The 19180-nt window shown below is 38.0% G+C and overlaps 1 protein-coding gene across 2 annotated transcripts; it reads right to left on the bottom strand.

Annotated features, from left to right (window-relative positions):
- Nucleotides 1-5687: 5687 nt before the first annotated feature.
- On the bottom strand, nucleotides 5688-18540 carry LOC120543748 (14-3-3 protein epsilon). 2 transcript variants are annotated; one of them, XM_039776969.1, is made up of 7 exons: nucleotides 18317-18540; nucleotides 13095-13294; nucleotides 12502-12608; nucleotides 11536-11742; nucleotides 10306-10442; nucleotides 9846-9894; nucleotides 5688-6846 (listed from the first exon to the last, which is right to left on the bottom strand). In XM_039776969.1, the coding sequence occupies exons 1-6, from the start codon at nucleotides 18378-18380 to the stop codon at nucleotides 9890-9892; spliced, it is 720 nt and encodes a 239-aa protein (XP_039632903.1). In that variant the 5' UTR covers nucleotides 18381-18540; the 3' UTR covers nucleotides 5688-6846; nucleotides 9846-9889. The 2 variants fall into 2 exon arrangements, with proteins under 2 accessions (XP_039632903.1, XP_039632902.1); XM_039776968.1 differs by lacking the exon at nucleotides 9846-9894 and having other exon boundaries at nucleotides 18317-18538.
- Nucleotides 18541-19180: the final 640 nt, after the last annotated feature.

The following is a 19180-nucleotide window of genomic DNA, read 5'->3' as shown; positions in this document are numbered from 1 at the left end:
CACTTTTTCAAAATACTGTACTATGACTCCTTTCGTCATGCTATACTATGACTTTTTTTTATCACTTCATTCAACATACTAAACCCCAGTCTGGACTTAACCCATACTATACTAAGAATATTTTCGGCATAATATACTATGACATTTTTACCACAATTTTCAACATACTATTCTATGACTCTTTTCGTCATTCTACACTATGACTTTTTATCACTTTTTTTTCAACATACTATACTATAACTCTTTTGTCATGCTATACTATAACTTTTTTCGAGGTAATATACTATGACTTTTTTATCACTTCTTTTCAACATACTATACTATGACTTTTTTGTCATGCTATACTATGACTTTTTTATGACTCTTTTTCATCATACTATACTATGACTCTTTTCGTCATGCTATACTATGACTTTTTCATTACTTTTTTCGATACTCTATACTATGATTTTTATATTACTTTTTTGACATGCTATACTATGACTTTCATCACTTTTTTCAGCATACTATACTATGACTCTTTTCGTCATGCTATACTATGACTTTTTATCACTTTTTTCGACATACTGTACTGTGACTTTTTAATGGCTTTTTCCGACATACTATGTTATGAATGTTTTCGACATGCTTTATTCGGTAGCAAGATGGCTCAGTGGTTAGAGCAGCTGCAAATAACAACTGTAGACTCTAACCCTTGGTTCAAACCCTGAACTTAGCCCATACTATACTAAGACTTTTTTCAACATGCTATTCTGACTCTTTTCGTCATGCTATACTATTACTTTTTTTATTACTTTTTTTCAAGATAATATACTATGACTTATTATCATTTCTTTTCAACATCCTATACTATGACTTCTTTCGTCATGCTATACTATGACTTTTTTATGACTTTTTTTCAAGATAATATACTATGACTTTTTTACCACCATTCTCAACATACTATTCAATGACGCTTTTCATCATACTATACTATGACTCTTTTCATCATGCGATACTGTGACTTTTTTATTACTTTTTTCGATACTCTAACTATACTATGATTTTTTATTACTTTTTTGACATGCTGACTTATTATCACTTCTTTTCAGCATACTATACTATGACTTCTTTCGTCATGCTATACTATGACTTTTTTATTACTTTTTTCGATACTCTAACTATACTATGATTTTTTTATTACTTTTTTTATCACTTTATTCAACATACTATACTATGACTTTTTTACCACTGTTTTCAACATACTATACTATGACTCTTTTCGTCATGCTATAATATGACTTTTTATCACTTTTTTCAAAACACTATACTGTTACTTTTTAATGGCTTTTTTCCAAATACTATGTTATGAATGTTTTTGACATGCTTTATTTGGTAGCAAGATGTCTCAGTGGTTAGAGCAGCTGCAAATAACAACTGTAGACTCTAACCCTTGGTTCAAACCCTAATCTGGACTTAGCCCGTACTATACTAAGAACTTTTTTTTTTTCAACATACTATACTATGACTCTTTTCATCATGCTATACTATGACTTTTTTATGACTTTTTTCGAGATAATATACTATGACTTTTTTACCACTATTTAGTATAGTATACTATGACTCTTTTTCGTCATGCTATGCTATGACTTTTTTAATAACTTTTTTCGACATACTACGTTATGAATGTTTCCAAAGATGGCTCAGTGGTTAGAGCATCTGCAAATAACAACTGTAGACTCTAACTCTTGGTTCAAACCCCAGTCTAGACTTCTGGGACTTCTCATTCTATACTATGACTATTTTCGTCATGCTATACTATGACTTTTTTTATCACTTCATTCAACATACTAAACCCCAGTCTGGACTTAACCCATACTATACTAAGAATATTTTCGGCATAATATACTATGACATTTTTACCACAATTTTCAACATACTATTCTATGACTCTTTTCGTCATGCTATACTATGACTCTTTTATGACTTCTTTCAACATGCTATACTATGACTCTTTTCGTCATTCTACACTATGACTTTTTATCACTTTTTTTTCAACATACTATACTATAACTTTTTCATCATGCTATACTATGACTTTTTTATGACTCTTTTTCATCATACTATACTATGACTCTTTTCGTCATGCTATACTATGACTTTTTCATTACTTTTTTCGATACTCTAACTATACTATGATTTTTATATTACTTTTTTGACATGCTATACTATGACTTTCATCACTTTTTTCAGCATACTATACTATGACTTTTTTACCATTATTTTCAACATACTATACTATGACTTTTTTTATCACTTTTTTTGACAAACTATTCTATGACTCTTTTCGTCATCCTATATTATGACTGTTATCAGTATTCTATACTATGATTTTTTTATTACTTTTTTGACATGCTATACTATGACTTTTTATTTGGTAGCAAGATGGCTGAGCCATGCTATACTAGAGCAGCTGTGAATATTCACTGTAGACTCTAACCCTTGGTTCAAACCCCAGCCTGGACTTAACCCATACTATACCAAGACTTTTTCAGCATACTATACTATGATATTTTTACCACTATTTTCAACATACTATACTATGACTCTTTCGTCATGCTATACTATGACTTTTTCATGACTTTTTTTGAGATAATATACTATGACTTCTTTACCACTATTCTCAACATACTATTCTCAACATACTATTCCATGACGCTTTTCATCATACTATACTATGACTCTTTTCGTCATGCTATACTATGACTTTTTTATTACTTTTTTTGATACTCTATGACTTTTTAATCACTTTTTCCGACATACTATATTATGAATGTTTTCGACAAGGTTTATTTGGTAGCGAGATGGCTCCGTGGTTAGAGCAGCTGCAAATAACAACTGTAGACTCTAACCCTTGGATCAAGCCCCAGTCTGGACTTAGCCTGTACTATACTATGACTTTTTTCATCATACTACACTGTGACTTTTTTATGACTTTTTTCGAGATAATAAACTATGACCTTTTTACCACTATTCTCAACATACTATTCTATGATGCTTTTTGTCATACACTATGACTCTTTTCATACTATACTATGACTTTTTTCAACATACTATACTATGACTCTTTCGTCATGCTATACTATGACTTTTTTGGAGATAATATACTATGACTTTTTTTGGAGATAATATACTACGACTTTTTTATCACTTCTTTTCGACATACTATACTATGACTCTTTTCGTCATACTATGCTATGACTTTTTTATTACTTTTTTTGATACTCTATGACTTTTTAATCACTTTTTCCGACATGCTATATTATGAATGTTTTTGACAAGGTTTGTTTGGTAGGGAGATGGCTCCGTGGTTAGAGCAGCTGCAAATAACAACTGTAGACTCTAACCCTTGGATCAAACCCCAGTCTGGACTTGGCCCATACCATATTAAGACTTTTTTCAGCATACTATACTATGATATTTTTACCACTATTTTCATCATACTATACTATGACTCTTTTCATCATACTATACTGTGACTTTTTTATGACTTTTTTCGAGATAATAACCTATAACTTTTTTACCACTATTCTCAACATACTATTCTATGATGCTTTTCATCATACTATACTGTGACTTTTTAATCACTTTTTCAACATACTATACTATGACTCTTTTCGTCATGCTATACTATGACTTTTTCTCCCTTTTTTCGAAACACTATACTGTCACTTTTTAATGGCTTTTAATGTTAATGTTTAATGTTATGAATGTTTTTGACATGTTTGGTTCGGTAGCAAGATGGCTTAGTGGTTAGAGCAGCTGCAAATAACTACTGTAGACTCTAACCCTTGGTTCAAACCCTAATCTGGATTTAGCCCGTACTATACTAAGAACTTTTTTATCAGCATACTATACTATGACTCGTTTCGTCATGCTATACTATGACTTTTTTATGACTTTTTTCGAGATAATATACTATGACTTTTTACCACTATTTTCAACATACTATTCTATGACTCTTTTCGTCATGCTATAATATGACTTTTTTATTACTTTAATCTACATTCTATACAATTACTTTTTTAATAACTTTTTTCGACATACTATGTTATGAACGTTTCCAAAGATGGCTCAGTGGTTAGAGCAGCTGCAAATAACAACTGTAGACTCTATCTCTTAGTTCAAACCCCAGTCTGGACTTATCCCATACTATACTAAGACTTTTTTCGTCATGCTATACTATGACGTTTTTTTATCACTTTTTTCAACATACTATACTATTACTCTTTTCATCATGCTATACTATAACTTTTTCATGACTTTTTTTCATCATACTATACTGTGACTTTTTAATGACTTTTATCGACATACTATACTATGACTTTTTTGTAAACTCTTACTATAATATTACTTTTTTGTTACTTTTTCAACATACTACACTGTGATCTTTTAATGGCTTTTTCGACATACTATGTTATGAATGTTTTCATACTATACTGTTTCAGTATATTTTACTATGACTTTGTAATGATTTTTATAACATACTATACTATGACTCTTTATGACATACTATGACTTTTTAATGATAAACTATACTATACTATGACTTATGACATTTTTATGGCATACTGTACTATGACTGACATTGATTGACCTACTGTGCAGGGGTTCTCAAAGTTTCGATAGCTGCATGCCAATTTAGGGAGCCAGCACATTGATTGAGGGCTGCACTGCACTCTAGTCATAGTTCCACTGTCTTTATTGTTATAACTGCAACTGGTCATCATTCCAACTGGTATAACTATGAATTATATTTCTCCATATATGTATATCAGTATCAGTGTATGTGTCCAAACCATAGACTACAACAGTCTATGGTCCAAACCGGCAGTGGCAGATGCCACCCATAAAGAGCCTGGTTCTGTCCAAGGTTTCTGCCTTAAGGAAGTTTTTACTCGCCACTGTTGCACCAAATGCTTGCTCGTGGGAGATTGTTGGGTCTTTGTAAATTTGTGTGTCCAACCAACAAGCTTTCAATAAAATAATGTTTTTAGCTCTTTGGATAACAGTACAACCTGCTTTAGTTCCACCATAAAAGTCTCTGTAGCACCACATTAAAACAACATATGTGCTGCACTCTCAAAAGTCTCTTTCTCAGCGTGTGTCTTGGGCTCTGTTAGGCATCCATTGTTTTGTCAGGAAGATCCCAACTTCTGAGCATTTTCTTCACTTGGACTCTAGGTAGGTCTCTATCTGTAAAGTGTCTTGCGATAACTTGTTATAATTTGATGCTATAAATACAATTGAATTGCACAGGAAAAGTGCAATCTTTTTAATCTCACTTACACATTCAACTGCAGAGTTGTCCGTGGAAATCATTAACTTTAGCTAAAGGTCAGGAGCCAATTAATTTTGGGACCCCCTCGAAAACAAGATGATACGTCTGAAGGGGTTTACCCCAATAACAAATTTTAAACCATTAATGCAGTGTATCGATTTTATAAGCTCATCACATTGTTTTAAGTAAAAGCATCTGTAAAGAAACAGTAACTCTAGCCATTAGATTATTATTCTACTGCAAGTACCAGTACCACAAAATTGTACTAAAGAACAGCACTGCCCTCTAGTGATTAAAAATCTGATTAGAAATGTGTCAAACCAAACCATTTAAAACACTAAGAGAAAAAGACAACATCTCACGCATGTTAATTTAACATTTTTCAGTTTGAAGTTTAATGGTAATTCCATGCTGTGTTTCAGTAAGAATACAGATGGTACTTGTGGCTCTGGTGAGAATATCCAGTAGTACAAATCAGATTCACGTTACACATACTGAACAGAAGGAAGGAAATGAGGAGTCGGAAAGAGAGTTGAGGATACCCAAAAGATTCAGGGGAGTAAAGATACAGCAGGCCTCTATTTCCCAAACCCTTTTTTTTTTTTTTTTATATGGTTCCAATGCAAAACTGCATTACATTACAATCAAGAGTGTTGAGCATTCCCCTCCCACGCACACACATACGCACATTTTGTCTGCTAAAAAGCCATTACCTAACTATCTGCCATTAGCAAAAGTGCTACAGCCTCGCAGCACAATGCTTGGTCCGAGAGCGGACAAGAATAGAAGTCAGAGTGATGCTCGGAGAAGGGGGACATTCTGCCATTTTTCTTTAAAAAAAAAAAAAAGAAGAAAAAAAATGACCTATTGATGCGTTTGGTAACCACAAAGTAAAGAGGGCACTTAGTTCTTCCTAAAAGCTTTAACACATCCCTTTTAAATCTTCCATCACCGCCTTATTTTCCTCAATTTGCAAACTGAAAGATTTCAAAACTGACTGACAGAAGCATGGACAATATAATGTTCATAAACACACAAATACAGAAAAAAAAAGTTGAACAGCAACGTATTAGGTTTAAATAAACTCTTGTATGTGTGTTACAAATACAGGCAAGCGTACTTGGCAACAGACAATACAGTAAAGTAAAGCAAGCAAAATAAAACGGTAAAAGAGGACATGAACCTTAAAGGGCACAGGCTTGCAAAATGAGTCATCAAAAATAAGGTAAAACTCCTGGGAGGTGGAAATGGAGACCTGAGCGGGCCCTGAGGGGATTGGGGCATGACATGCATATGAGGAGAAAGGGGGGTACAGATGGGTAGAAATAGAGGGAAAGGTAGAAATAGAGTGTGGGCTGCAGTATAAACCCAGTTAAAAAACTGTGGCTGGGGACAGGAGCTAGTGCTGGGGGGGGAGGAGGAGGAGGAGGAGGAGGAGGAGGAGGGCTTGTCTTGTGTTGTTCAGTCTCACTGGGTCTCTTCCCCCACCGGTGCATCTTGCACTGCTCCTGTGTTCGGTTCTTCACCTGAGAGAGAACGACAGGAACATAAAACGATGTTATCTCTGCACACTCATTTAGAAATGTTTCAAAGGCAGCTAAATGTGGCTGATGATGAACAGATCAGCCGGGAGAAGCTCAGCAGAGAGCCTAGTTCCCCGTTTCAGACGAGCATATTGCATTTCTCTTGCGGTTATAACACAGGGCATATTATTGAGGGCTGATTCATTTTTATTTCTATTATAATAATTATCTTATCATAAACAGTTCCTCACTACATTAGTTGCTGGATTATATGGATTAGACTGAACAGGGGCTTGCGAGAGGCAGATTAAAAAGAATGGCTACATCTGAAGCACCAGAGGCCTTTAGTCCCTAGTATGGTTCAACTTTCAAAAATAAACAACTGCATTTCCCATAATTCAATGCAACAGCATCTTCAGTTTGGACTCCGACTGTTCAACATCCATTAGATCTTGTAGAAATACTTTGACTTGAAATTAACGCATTTTTGTTTTAGATTAGATTTTCTTTTAAACAAAAAGGGACAATGGACAACATTCAACATAAATGTTGCCATTTGGACTTTATCTTAGAACTAATTCTTATCTAAAGTCCCTTGGTGGGACACAATTGAAATATAAACATGATAATGACCTACATCGTTAAGACAAGATAATAGAGTCATTGCATCACTAGAAACATAAAAAAAAAGTACAGTAGTTAAAATAACGATTAAAATTAGAGGTTTGTTTAAATTATGTCAGCAGCTAAAGATTATTTTTGTTATCGATGAAACTCCCAATTATTTTCTTGATTAATTGATTGGACTACATTGTGAAAAAAAAGAAGAGTTTTACAATCACGAGATAAAGAACAGCATCAGAACTACTGACAAGCTGGAACTAGAGACTGTTTAGCATTTTAAATTGAGAGAATAAACTGATTATCAGAATTGTTACAGATTAATTTTAAGTCGATTGACTAATGGTTTCTCTGATTATTTGTTTAAGAGACCATGTTAATTTTCACTAAGGTTTGTGAGTTTGTGCCATTTCATACAACATCCTGATCCTAAACCAATTTTTACTCATGCAAAAAAAAAGGAGAAATATGTAGACTGTGGCCCCTTTTTAAGAAGTGTTTCAAATTGAGTTTGATTGGCATCTACCGGTACAACTTTGTATATTTTCCTATCACCACAACACAGTTTAATTTATTGTATATTAACTGCCAAAAGAAGTACATGTCAGCATTGCTATATAGTTTTAGTATTAAATATAGAACTGGTGCAGACTGGGTTATTATTTTAAACATCAAGCAGATAATATTCCCCTCTCTCAAACACAGGATATAGCTACAGGATTTTAGCAAATTTTGAAAAGTTAACTGAACTTCTGGTTAGTGAACATTACTGAAAGAAGATCCTCCATTAGAAATGATTGGGATCAGCTCACAAATGTGCATCAGTCAATCATGCAACAAACAACCCCAACATTTAGAAGTATACTAGAATGATTACCACCGATTGTGTCAACATGCAGGCCAGTGAGCAAGAGTTAGTTCACAGTGCCTTTAAAACGAGCCACGGTCGGATTTACCGAGGGGGTAAAATGCCTTGTGAACCTGTACTACTGGTTACTTGGAGAGGTTACCATAGAGACAGCACATCCATCCGTGTAATGAAGAATTAAGAGGCACAAATAACAAAGGCTTGAGAATCCATCATGATTGAAATAGAAACCCTAACAGTGCTCATTAGCGCCACAGCTAACTGGGATGTGAGAAAGCCACAGGAGATGGAGCAGCAGCCTCGCATGCTGTTACCGAGTGTATCCGTTATATCACACTTTAATAAGCTGCGTTCACAGGTTTTCAAACTCTGCCTCGCCCAGGCAGACTCTGCTGTAATGCCCAAGCGGGCTGTGTTCAGGGATACGGACGTGCATGGTGAAGGGGCAGGGTGTCCGCAGGTTCTTTCAGTCTACATCTTAAGGCTGGAATCACAATCTCTTCCCACCATGGTGGTGTAAGTGATGTTTCTGCTCACATTTCCCAAATAAATGTAAATCATAGACTCGCATGGTACATGGTATTTTTTTTATAAATAGAGAGCCGAGGTGAATCCTCAACTTCCAATCTCTGTTCCTCGTTTAAAATAAAAGCCTAATTTAAAAATCATTCTGACGTGGGGCATTCTAGTGGCCAAGGGGTTAAGGGTTAATACCCCAAAATACTTACTTTTTTTTACTGACATTTAATAATTGAAAAATCCAGCCCTGGAACAGTACCTTAAACAGTATGTTTGGAGGGTCAATACATTTGTATTTGCAGACAGGGATTGTAAATGATGCAACATCATACATTTCTGTTGTTAGCAGCCTTTAACAAACACCATTTCCCCACAAGCTCAAGACCACTGCATGTCACCAGTATTGCGGACTGAGACCAGGTTAGAGGCAAACTTTAAGAATGGACTGGGAAAGGCGAAATGTGTACTAGGGCTGTCATTAAAAAAAATTAAAATAAAACATGGCTCCCTCATTTTTGTCGCAACAAAGAACTACGGTAGGTTTACTGATCGAGCAACGTGCATTTTAACGGAGCTGCATCAGCCAAAAGAAGCCAATCAAAAGTTGTAAGATAGTCAATAATGTAGACTGCTGAAGCCTCAGATTAGGGCTGTTGAAACAAATCCCGGGAGTTTTAAACACAACCTAGCATCATTTAGACTTTTACAGACTTGCGGACACCCTGAAGACAATAAATCACAGAGCACTCTAGTTCCATTTGTGCAGAAAACGTTGGAGAACAGGTGAAAAAGAAAACAATGTAAATAAGTGCAGCTCTGTAGTCCTTCAGAGCTGTGGGCAGACAGGGCAATAGAGGCCATCATCTCCTCTCACTCCAAAACATTCAACAAGGCCGGGCTTTGTAATGTGAGGATGTTAGTGAAGGATGTCAGGGTGCTCAAACAGGAAAGATAGCTTGAGGTAGGAGGACAGGAGACAGGAGGAATGACTTACAAAATACACTTCTATAATTGAAGAGTGAAGGAAGAGGGCTGTCCTTAATCTACAGAAGAACAAGGGAGAGATGAGAAGTCAGAGCAGTGTGTGAGTACTGAGCATGAGAGAGAAGGTAGGAGAGGCCTTCTGACTTTAGAGATATCACTGCGATGAGGGGAAAGGTTAGAGAAAAAGTTAGGTAGTTCTTCAGTTTTCTAGATGCTTTTTGATGCATCAGCCTAAGCACTTAAAGACAAGTACCTCATAGCGGCAAACAAAAGGTAATCAGGGGCAATATGAATGAACAAATCAGCTTAAAAAGACAAGACCGGTCAAAAAGTAAGAATTGATGGTGATAGTTAGAACCCAATCATCGGACAGTATCGCCCAGAAATTAACTCTGCGATAATACTAGTAGATGCTGGATATTCTAGCAACTATAGCGAATGCCCTGTGAAGAAAGGAATGGCTCTCTTACCATCTCCCTGCACGTCTGAGGTCCATAGTGTCAAGTTGTCACGTAGCAACTGCATGATAAGTGTTGAGTCCTTATAGCAGTCCTCACTCAGCGTATCCAGTTCTGCAATGGCATTGTCAAACGCTTCCTTTGCCAACCTGTCGGCAGAGAGGATGCAGGACAACACGTTTGGTTAACAGGTGGAACCAACTATGGATGGAAATGAACACTCTGTCCCCTTTCAGGTCTGGCTTCAAGATGGAAGGTTTCTGGACAATCACAAACTGGATCCGACTGCTGGAACACAATTTCTTTTCACGTGGGATTGGAGCCACAGCAGAAAAGGAAAAGTTGTTGAAATGTAGATTTAAATTTACCAAACGACCAAAATGGCAAAGTGCAATAGTTGCAAAAGGACCTTTGCTGATAAACACAGGTAATGCTTCTCCATGATTCTGGCACTAGGGCAACCCCTTTTACATTACACACAGTGGTTTCTTTCTGATGATATACATTCTTTAAGTTTTTTAGGTAACACTTTACTTGAAGGTATCAACATAATCGTGACATGACACTGTCATGAACGTGTCATAAACGTTCCAAACAAGTCATAAACGTTTATGACTTCTGTCATTAAGTGCCATTCGGTTTTCGTCATGACAAGTTGACATTGTTTGGGTTGCCTTGGTCATGACAAGTTGACATTAAATGTGTTAGGGATTTGTAATGACAACTTGACATTAACCAGGATGACATAACCAGAGGATGTCTTTGTCGTGACAACTTCACATCCTGTTTACTGTCTAGTATAGTTGTCTTAACAAGGACACTACAAAGAAATTTAATGTCAAGTTATCATGACAAATACATCCTCTGGTAATGTCATCCTGGTTAATGTCAAGTGGTCATAATCCAGACAACCCAAACAATGTCAACTTGTCATGACAAAAACCGAATGACAGAAATCATAAACGTTTATGACTTGTTTATAACGTTTAGGACACGTTCATGACAGTGCCATGTCATGGTTATGACAGTGTCATGTCACGATTATGTCGATACCTTCAAGTAAAGCGTTACCGTTTTTTAACCCACGTGTAGTGTGTGCCTGGAATTGGGGGTTTTGTGGCCAAAAAAAATAACAATCTTAATAGAAAATTAAACCTGTTCAATAAAACAAAAAGAAATTAAGTTAGAGAAAAATCCTTCAGAGTTGGGAATACCAGTTAAACATTAAATGATCACACCTACTTGCAAGCTCGGTCTGGCGAGTTGAGGATTTCATAATAGAAAACTGAAAAGTTAAGGGCCAATCCCAGGCGAATGGGGTGCGTTGGGGGGAGTTCGATCATGGCGATGTCACTAGCAGCTTTGTATGCAACCAAACTGTTCTCTGCTGCCTCCTTCCTGTCGTTGCCTGTGGCAAACTCTGCCAGGTACCTGTGGTAATCTCCCTTCCTGAGCAGAGATAGAGCAACAAAGTCAGATACATACCTGCTTTCACACATGTGCATTACAAAACACATTATACCAACAGTTAAGGGTCCAGAGCAGTGATCGCTAAAGTCACGTTTGACAAATAAGCAAAGGCATTAACAAACCAGCAGTACTGAATTAAATGTCCGTACAGTACAGTTTGGGACAAGTACATGAACTGTTGCACCTCTACAATAAACACACTTGTGATGCGGAACCAGCCTTTTGAATATTTATATTGCTTAGTACGAGCCACCTAACAAAAGAGCTGTTGGTTTTCCAACAATTATTAATGCTTGTTTTGCAACTTTAAAGTTACTATATGCAACTTTTGTTGTGTTTCTGAAACTGTGTAATTTTTTTTAAACGCGTGAGAGAAAATAAATCTCCATGCCGGCAATCTATTTGTCATTTAAAAAAGGGAAACAGGATATACAAAAACCATTGCTATACTACATACAACAAAACAGCGTTTCCCCAAATCGGCCAATGGCAGCACAGAGCCTGCAGTCCCTCTGCAAAATCATGTTCCTGCCAGCCTAGTTAAGGTGCAAACCAATAGACTTTGTTTTGGGTTTGCTTTATTTGGTAATGTTAGTGCTGGTGGGGAATAATAAATCGGAAAATAATGTAATGACTCCTGTGACAGATACCTAGTCAAACCTGTGCCTGACCTTAATATGTAAAGTTTTAGAAAGAACACGTTACAGAAATATACACACACATTTATAAGACGCGTACATTTTGTAGTAGAAAACCTTAGATTCTCCCGTGGTTGCAGCTAAAATTAGGTGTTTGTCCAGTACATCCAGAATGTCGTTGCAGATTGATTTCAGCTCTTTCTCGACCTGCAGACCAACACACACACACACACACACACACACACACACACACACACACACACACACACACACACACACACACACACACACACACACACACACACACACACACACACACACACACACACACACACACACACACACGTTAAAACCTTACAGGTGCTGGATCAAAGTTTCCTTTGGATATTCAGTTGCAATTCAAAGCTGAAACAATACAATTCAACTGATCTGAGATTCAAAGTCAAATACACTCTGGGTTGCGCGGCTGCGGGGATAGGAGGAGAGATGCAAACACAGGCACGGTATTTACGGAAGCTTTATCGATTTAAACGGTATTGTCTAATTCCATATCTCGTTCAAAAATATAGCAATATAAGACATAAGTATAAATAAAAAAAAAAATCAATATACCACCCAGCCCTAAACGCACCCGCATAAGATGAACATTTAATCACAATTAAGTCAAAAACTTAAGTTTACAACATATCTGACCGTTTTCCTGTATTCCCGGATCATCTTTAGTTTGTCTTCTCCGCCTTTGTTTTCTTCTTTCTGTTCCAGGCTACTGATTATCCTCCAGGAAGCTCTTCTGGCTCCGATCACATTCTTGTATGCTACCGACAGCAAGTTCCTTTCCTCCACTGTCAGCTCCACGTCCATACTGGCCACGTTCTTCATTGACTCCACCATTTCTGAAAGACACAGGGAAACATATGGCATTAGGGCATGGGCTTCTTAAGCCCCCCAGCACAAAAAGTAGCAACAACCTGAATACTGTGAGAACAAACGTGAACGGTACCCAACCCTAATCAGTGATATTTTGCAGTGATATCAAGTCCTGCATCACATAAAATCCTCATTCTCACCTACAAATCCCTCCATGTCCTGGCCCCACAGTACCTCTCCGACCTCCCCCATTCATACACCCCCACCCCGAAACCTGCGGTCCTCCAGACGCTAGCCTGCTCTCCATTCCTCACACAGACAGAGCCTTTAGTGTTGCAGCCCCCATACCTCTGGAACACCCTCCCTGCAGATACCCACAATGCTACATCCCTGGACATGTTTAAAACACTCCTCAAACACCACCTGTTCACCACAGCCTACAACCTCCCCTAGTTTTGTTTCCCCATCATTTTGTAAAGTGTCCTTGGGTTTCGTGAAAGGTGCGATATAAATAAGTTATTATTATATCTATTTCAAAATGTCTCCTTTCAAATGAAATTGTAAGAATGCATCTATGTCAAGGGCCCTGAAAATATGACTGAAAAAGTCTTCCTGTGGTCCAACTTTGATGCGAGTGAGTGGATAAGTGAAACCACCTGGGGGTAAACTGACCATCTGCCTTTTTAGGATCATTGCACAATCGAGGTTACAGGAAAATATGAATTATTGCTTGCAGTTCCTCCAGCCTTTGAGAGGTTGAGGTCAACTCATTACTTGGTTAGTTAGGGCTGGATCTGGATATTGGTTAAATTTTGGGATTTGTATATTAGTTGTTTTTTTAAACGTGCATGCAGGCTGATATTTACTGTGGTGTTTTGTGGGGATTAAGCTGCTAGCGGCGATATGGGTTAGGGTTCGAGGTTGAGGCGCTGGCTGAGCATTCATGCGCACACACAGTGTGTTCCATTTCTTTTAAATTCCTGCAGAATTTTTTTTTTAACCGAGTCAACTTTTAGAGAACAGCAACCCGTCGTCACCCTGCGGTGGACAATCATGTAACCAGAGATCAGACTCGTCAGTCCATATCGTGGCGTCAGAGTCCCGTTAACGTCACTGTAAACCTCACTGCAAGAAAAAAAGTTTTAAACACTATGAAGGTAAAACACGAAACAAGCACTGAGCTGCCGAGGAGTTGACTGTGTCCTGTAAGAACAAAGAAAAGTTGCTTTTGCAGTTTTTCTATTACATGGTACCTGCTCTACTCGCCTTTTTTGTTTTTCCATTATGGAAAAAAAGTACCTGTTACTAGCTAACAGGTACTTTTTTAGTATCACCTCTGTCGAGGTTCCAAGCAAGCTGAAGAGATACGCCTTCGAAGTTCTGTGTGTGTGTCGCGTTAGGTCACGGCAGTTTCCTGCGGCGGCGCTATGACGCTTATCTAAATCTGCAAAGGAAAACGGAGGACGGGGCACCGCGGCCGAGTCGTGCCGAGTCGAGCTGGTACTAGCAGTGGTTAAGCGCCATTAAACTCTCGCTTCATCTCTTTTCTCTTCTTTTGGGACTAGCCAGACCTTCCTCCGCAGCGCTGTGGAGGAAGGTCTGGCAATGCAAGAGTAGGGTGTGACTGACACCTCTAGTGTCTAATATAATCTTTTCAGTTGAATTTAAATAAAAAAAAAGGTTGATGATTGATCATCTGGGCCTCATCATTTGTATTATAGTTTATGGTAAAGTCACTTTGAATGATTTTAATTAATCATAATGTAGAGAAGAAGAAAAAAACTTAAAATTAATTTAAAGAGCTTAGATTATATTCTGTGATCGTTTTGGAAGGATGGTGAAAAAAGTTAATTAAGGACTGGGACCCACTCAAAATGACCACCTATGCATCCCGGGGACTCACTACATTAAAAACTGGGCAGCATTAGTGCAGCATGCTGGCGAAACCTGATACACGATGGTTTCAAGCCAAGAGGAGCACTATGCTGCTTTGATCACTTTACCCTCGAGCCCGGCCTGCACTTGAATACACTCAATGACCTCTTTGTGCTTGTTAAAAATATAAATCAGCATTACAAGCTCTACAGATTTATTGAACTGATCACAATCCTAGATTGAACACTAGCTTAAACAAACTGGGCTTCAATAACCCCTCTTTGGACACAAATTGTTAAGGATAAAAAAAAATTAAAAAAAATCAAGTCAATCTACAAAACTGTACCTTTTGTAGTCAATGCAATAAAAAGCAGTCCTCTTCATGTATCATTAAATATTAATTGAGCAACAGCAGATGTGACAGGTAATTTTTTTTCCTGCTGCTAAGAGCCAAGGTGGCATTTGTGTAACTTTAGAGAAGCAATTTGACGGAGTCATGTAATGTGAGGGGCAGCCAGACCCAGAGGTTTTTTGTCTAAATTTGAATAAGTAGAAGCGAGTATTGCAATGTAGGGCTAGGCAATATAATATTGATATTATATCAATATCATCTTCGTATCGTAATAAGACAGTTATCTTTTCCTGGTTTTACAGACTGAATTCTGTAAAGTGATGTCATTTTCTGAACTCACCAGACTATACCTTTACCCACTTAGTCATTATATCCACATTATCACAAATCTCATCTATTTTGTGAAAGCACCAATAGTCAACCCTACAATATCGCTAGAGGTATTTGGTCAAGAATATTGTGATATGATTATTTTTTTCACATCACCCGGCGCTACTGCAATGCAATGTCACTGCTAATCTGAAGGAGAAAAAAAAAAAACAGTATACAATAGCCTTAACATATTTTTTCTCTTCATCAATGGGACAACTTTTCCACCTCAGACCAGCTGAGATAAGACTTTTGGATAGCTGGCATTTTGGAGCAACTTTTTTTTTTGGTGCAAATTGAAAAAAGGCACATACAAATGTACCTTCTGATAATTTTGTTACTTTCCAGCTGCATCACTGACACAAATGTTCACTCAAAACCATACAATTATAAATTTAAAAACAGCCTGTGCTTCAACAACCTATTTTGTGTTGTTTTATTCATTTCTCCTTTGTTTCTAGGCCTCTTGTTATATATGACACACTCTCTCTCACCCACTTCAACCCAAGAATGAGAAACATCCCTAAAAATAGCACCCAGTGGCTTGTTTTTATTTATACGGCCATTAACCCATAAAATGCATTATAATTTTTTTCCTCATTGCAAAGACACATGGGTCTTTTAATACATTTAAAAATAGACTGACACATCTGGTGGACACTGACACACTAAAACACAATGCAGCCATGCCCATTGGACACTGTTTTTTTTTTGGGGGGGGGGGGACATTACAAAACTAATAACTGGCCAGGTGCTTTGAAGAATTTTGAAAATGATTGACTTCCTGCAGTGGTGAAAGTTTATTTTATGCATTCTTCATCTGACAAGTGGAGCTGAGAGAACTCCAACTCGGAGATGGACAGGTTAACACCTGCTGTCTATTTACACAACAAAACTTTGTTTTCTAAACTGCCAGTGCCGCTATAAAATGAATGGGGAGAAGCAGCAACACAAAAGTAGTCACTGTTGATAACATTCATATGTTGAACTAGCCTATATCGACGAAGTTTCATTTCCGGGATTGCTCCGGTGCCACCAGAAATTCCACCGGATGTCCACAGTTTTCGGCCGGATGTCCGTCAACCCTCCTTTCCTCTGAAACGTCACATGAATCTGTCAGCTGTATGCGCTGCGTTAGCAACGGCTTCCGGGAAGGCTGCTCTCGTGTATCCTCGCTTACAGCTCCTCGGAGATTCCTCCCTCCTCGATGCTCGCTCAGGAGGGGGGTGGGGGAGGAATAAGAGCTTTGAGGTGGCCATCACAAAAGGAGAGCCAGAACAACTTCTGGTTCAACCAAGAACAGAAGAGCTATCAGATAAGAGAACTGAGATTGCGGATGAGTTATTGATCCCAGAAGTTCAAACCTGTGAATAATTTTCCAACTCTACCAAAGTGCGACTTTGAGCGATTTTGGGAGCTAGTGCTAGCTATTTTCATGGGAAAAGAGTTGGCAATACTGGCCTCATTACAGTTAGTGTTCTAACTTTAATGCAAACGTTTGCACATCTGCCGATTTTGTTCCTGCTACAACACGAATTCAGACCAAAAGTAACGTCATTCACTCCTTAATTTGGCTTGCAAGCAACAAAATATCAAATGCAAGTGGTCCATTGGCTTTAACTGGTTTGTCAGACTGGAACTGTCACAATCTACCTGCTAAGCCGCATGAACACACACCTAGATAAACCGGCAAGCACTGTGAGGGTCACGTTCTTCATTTATGTCCATACTGTACTTTATGTCCACACTGCACTACAATGACATTTGTAACATAATCTTTTAACCTAATCTTACTTTACTATGTTACTCTTTTCTTACTCTTACCTTGAATCTGACTGTGAGCAGCTGCAACTGAACAATGTCCCTAAGGGATCAATAAGTATACAGTATTCTGATTCCAAAAACACTTGGTGGGGGCGGTTAGTTAACATTAACTGGCACAATTCTCTAAAATATTTTTTAAGACTGAAGCTGCAGCTTGTTGGATCAGATATAACGTTAGCTCCTGAATATGCCAACGCCTGATACAGAAACAGAACCGGCGCAAGTTCTGTTTGATGGGGTGTGGACGTTTGCTGTATTTCTGAATTGAGTTTGGTGTGACGCGTGTCGGGGCTGAAGAAAGGCTAGCCTGCTAACTTAGTTAGCAATTTAGATAGCTACTGTTAGCTAACGGACGCTGGCAAGGGACCATGGCAAGGGACTAGCTTAGCTTGACAAAGCACGCTATTCACCAGGCAAAATTCACCTTCCCTTTGAAACGAAAACAATTAATTAAAACGTTTACTGATTCATTCGGCTGGAGAAATCTCCGCCATTTTGTCTCCCACCCAACAAATCCATGTGAAGTGTTTTACCTGCGTCTCCAAGCCCCCTGCGCAGGGAGAATGAGGGGAGGTGGGGAAGAGGGGCCAGGCATTCTGCAATGACCACGATTTATGTTAAGTCTTACCGTCATATCTCTCCGCTTGTTCGGCGAGTTTTGCCTGGTATACTAAATCCCCTGTATCCGCCATGGTGCTCGGGTGTTGGGGCTGCTCGTGGCCTCCCAGTGGAAAAGGAGGATTATCGACTGCTCGGTGATTCCTGGAGGTGGCTCAGCAACAGCACCGTCGCTCCGCTACAGAAGACCCACCGGTAGCACTGGCGTAAAAATGGCGACGCTACTCCATCCGGGAACCCACGCAGCAGTCGGAATTGAAGGCGGGACCATGACGCAATGACGCGTACTCGCTAGCCTGTTCTCCGTGTGCTAGGAAGGAGTCTTTCTTGCCTAGCCTCTGTAGGACGCGACTTGGAAGGACCCGTCCTACCAAGGAAGCATTTTTGACTTTGAAAAGCAGTGTTCATCTACGCCTACACCACTCATGCCCTGAAATCTTTTTTTCTTTTTTTGCTCTGAAATCTAATACATTATACATCCATGCCCGAGATTACAGCAACAAAACAACGGAAAATACAGTGTGAAGCGATTTTTATATATATTTAACATTTTCAATGATTTCTTTGAAAAAAAAAAGCACAATAAGCATTATATTTCATCCTTTTAACCTTCATATTGTCCTCGGGTCAAATGTGACCCATTTTCTAAAGTTTCTATATCAGAAATTTGGCTTTCTATCAACCAAAATGTCCAAAAAAAAAATAACGTGGATGGCCAGTTCACTACTTTTATTGAATTTGGGTGTTTTATTTAATTGTATAGCATTTGAAAACCAAGTTATAAAAGAACGTTGAAAAAAGTGACAAAAATGACGGTTAAAGAAAAAAAAAAAAGGAAAAAAGTAACAAAAACTTCGGGGAAAGTTTTTTTTTA

Source organism: Perca fluviatilis, chromosome 16 (genome assembly GCF_010015445.1).
Source record: "Perca fluviatilis chromosome 16, GENO_Pfluv_1.0, whole genome shotgun sequence".
Lineage (NCBI taxonomy): Eukaryota > Metazoa > Chordata > Actinopteri > Perciformes > Percidae > Perca > Perca fluviatilis.
This window is presented reverse-complemented; position numbering and strand designations above follow the sequence as displayed.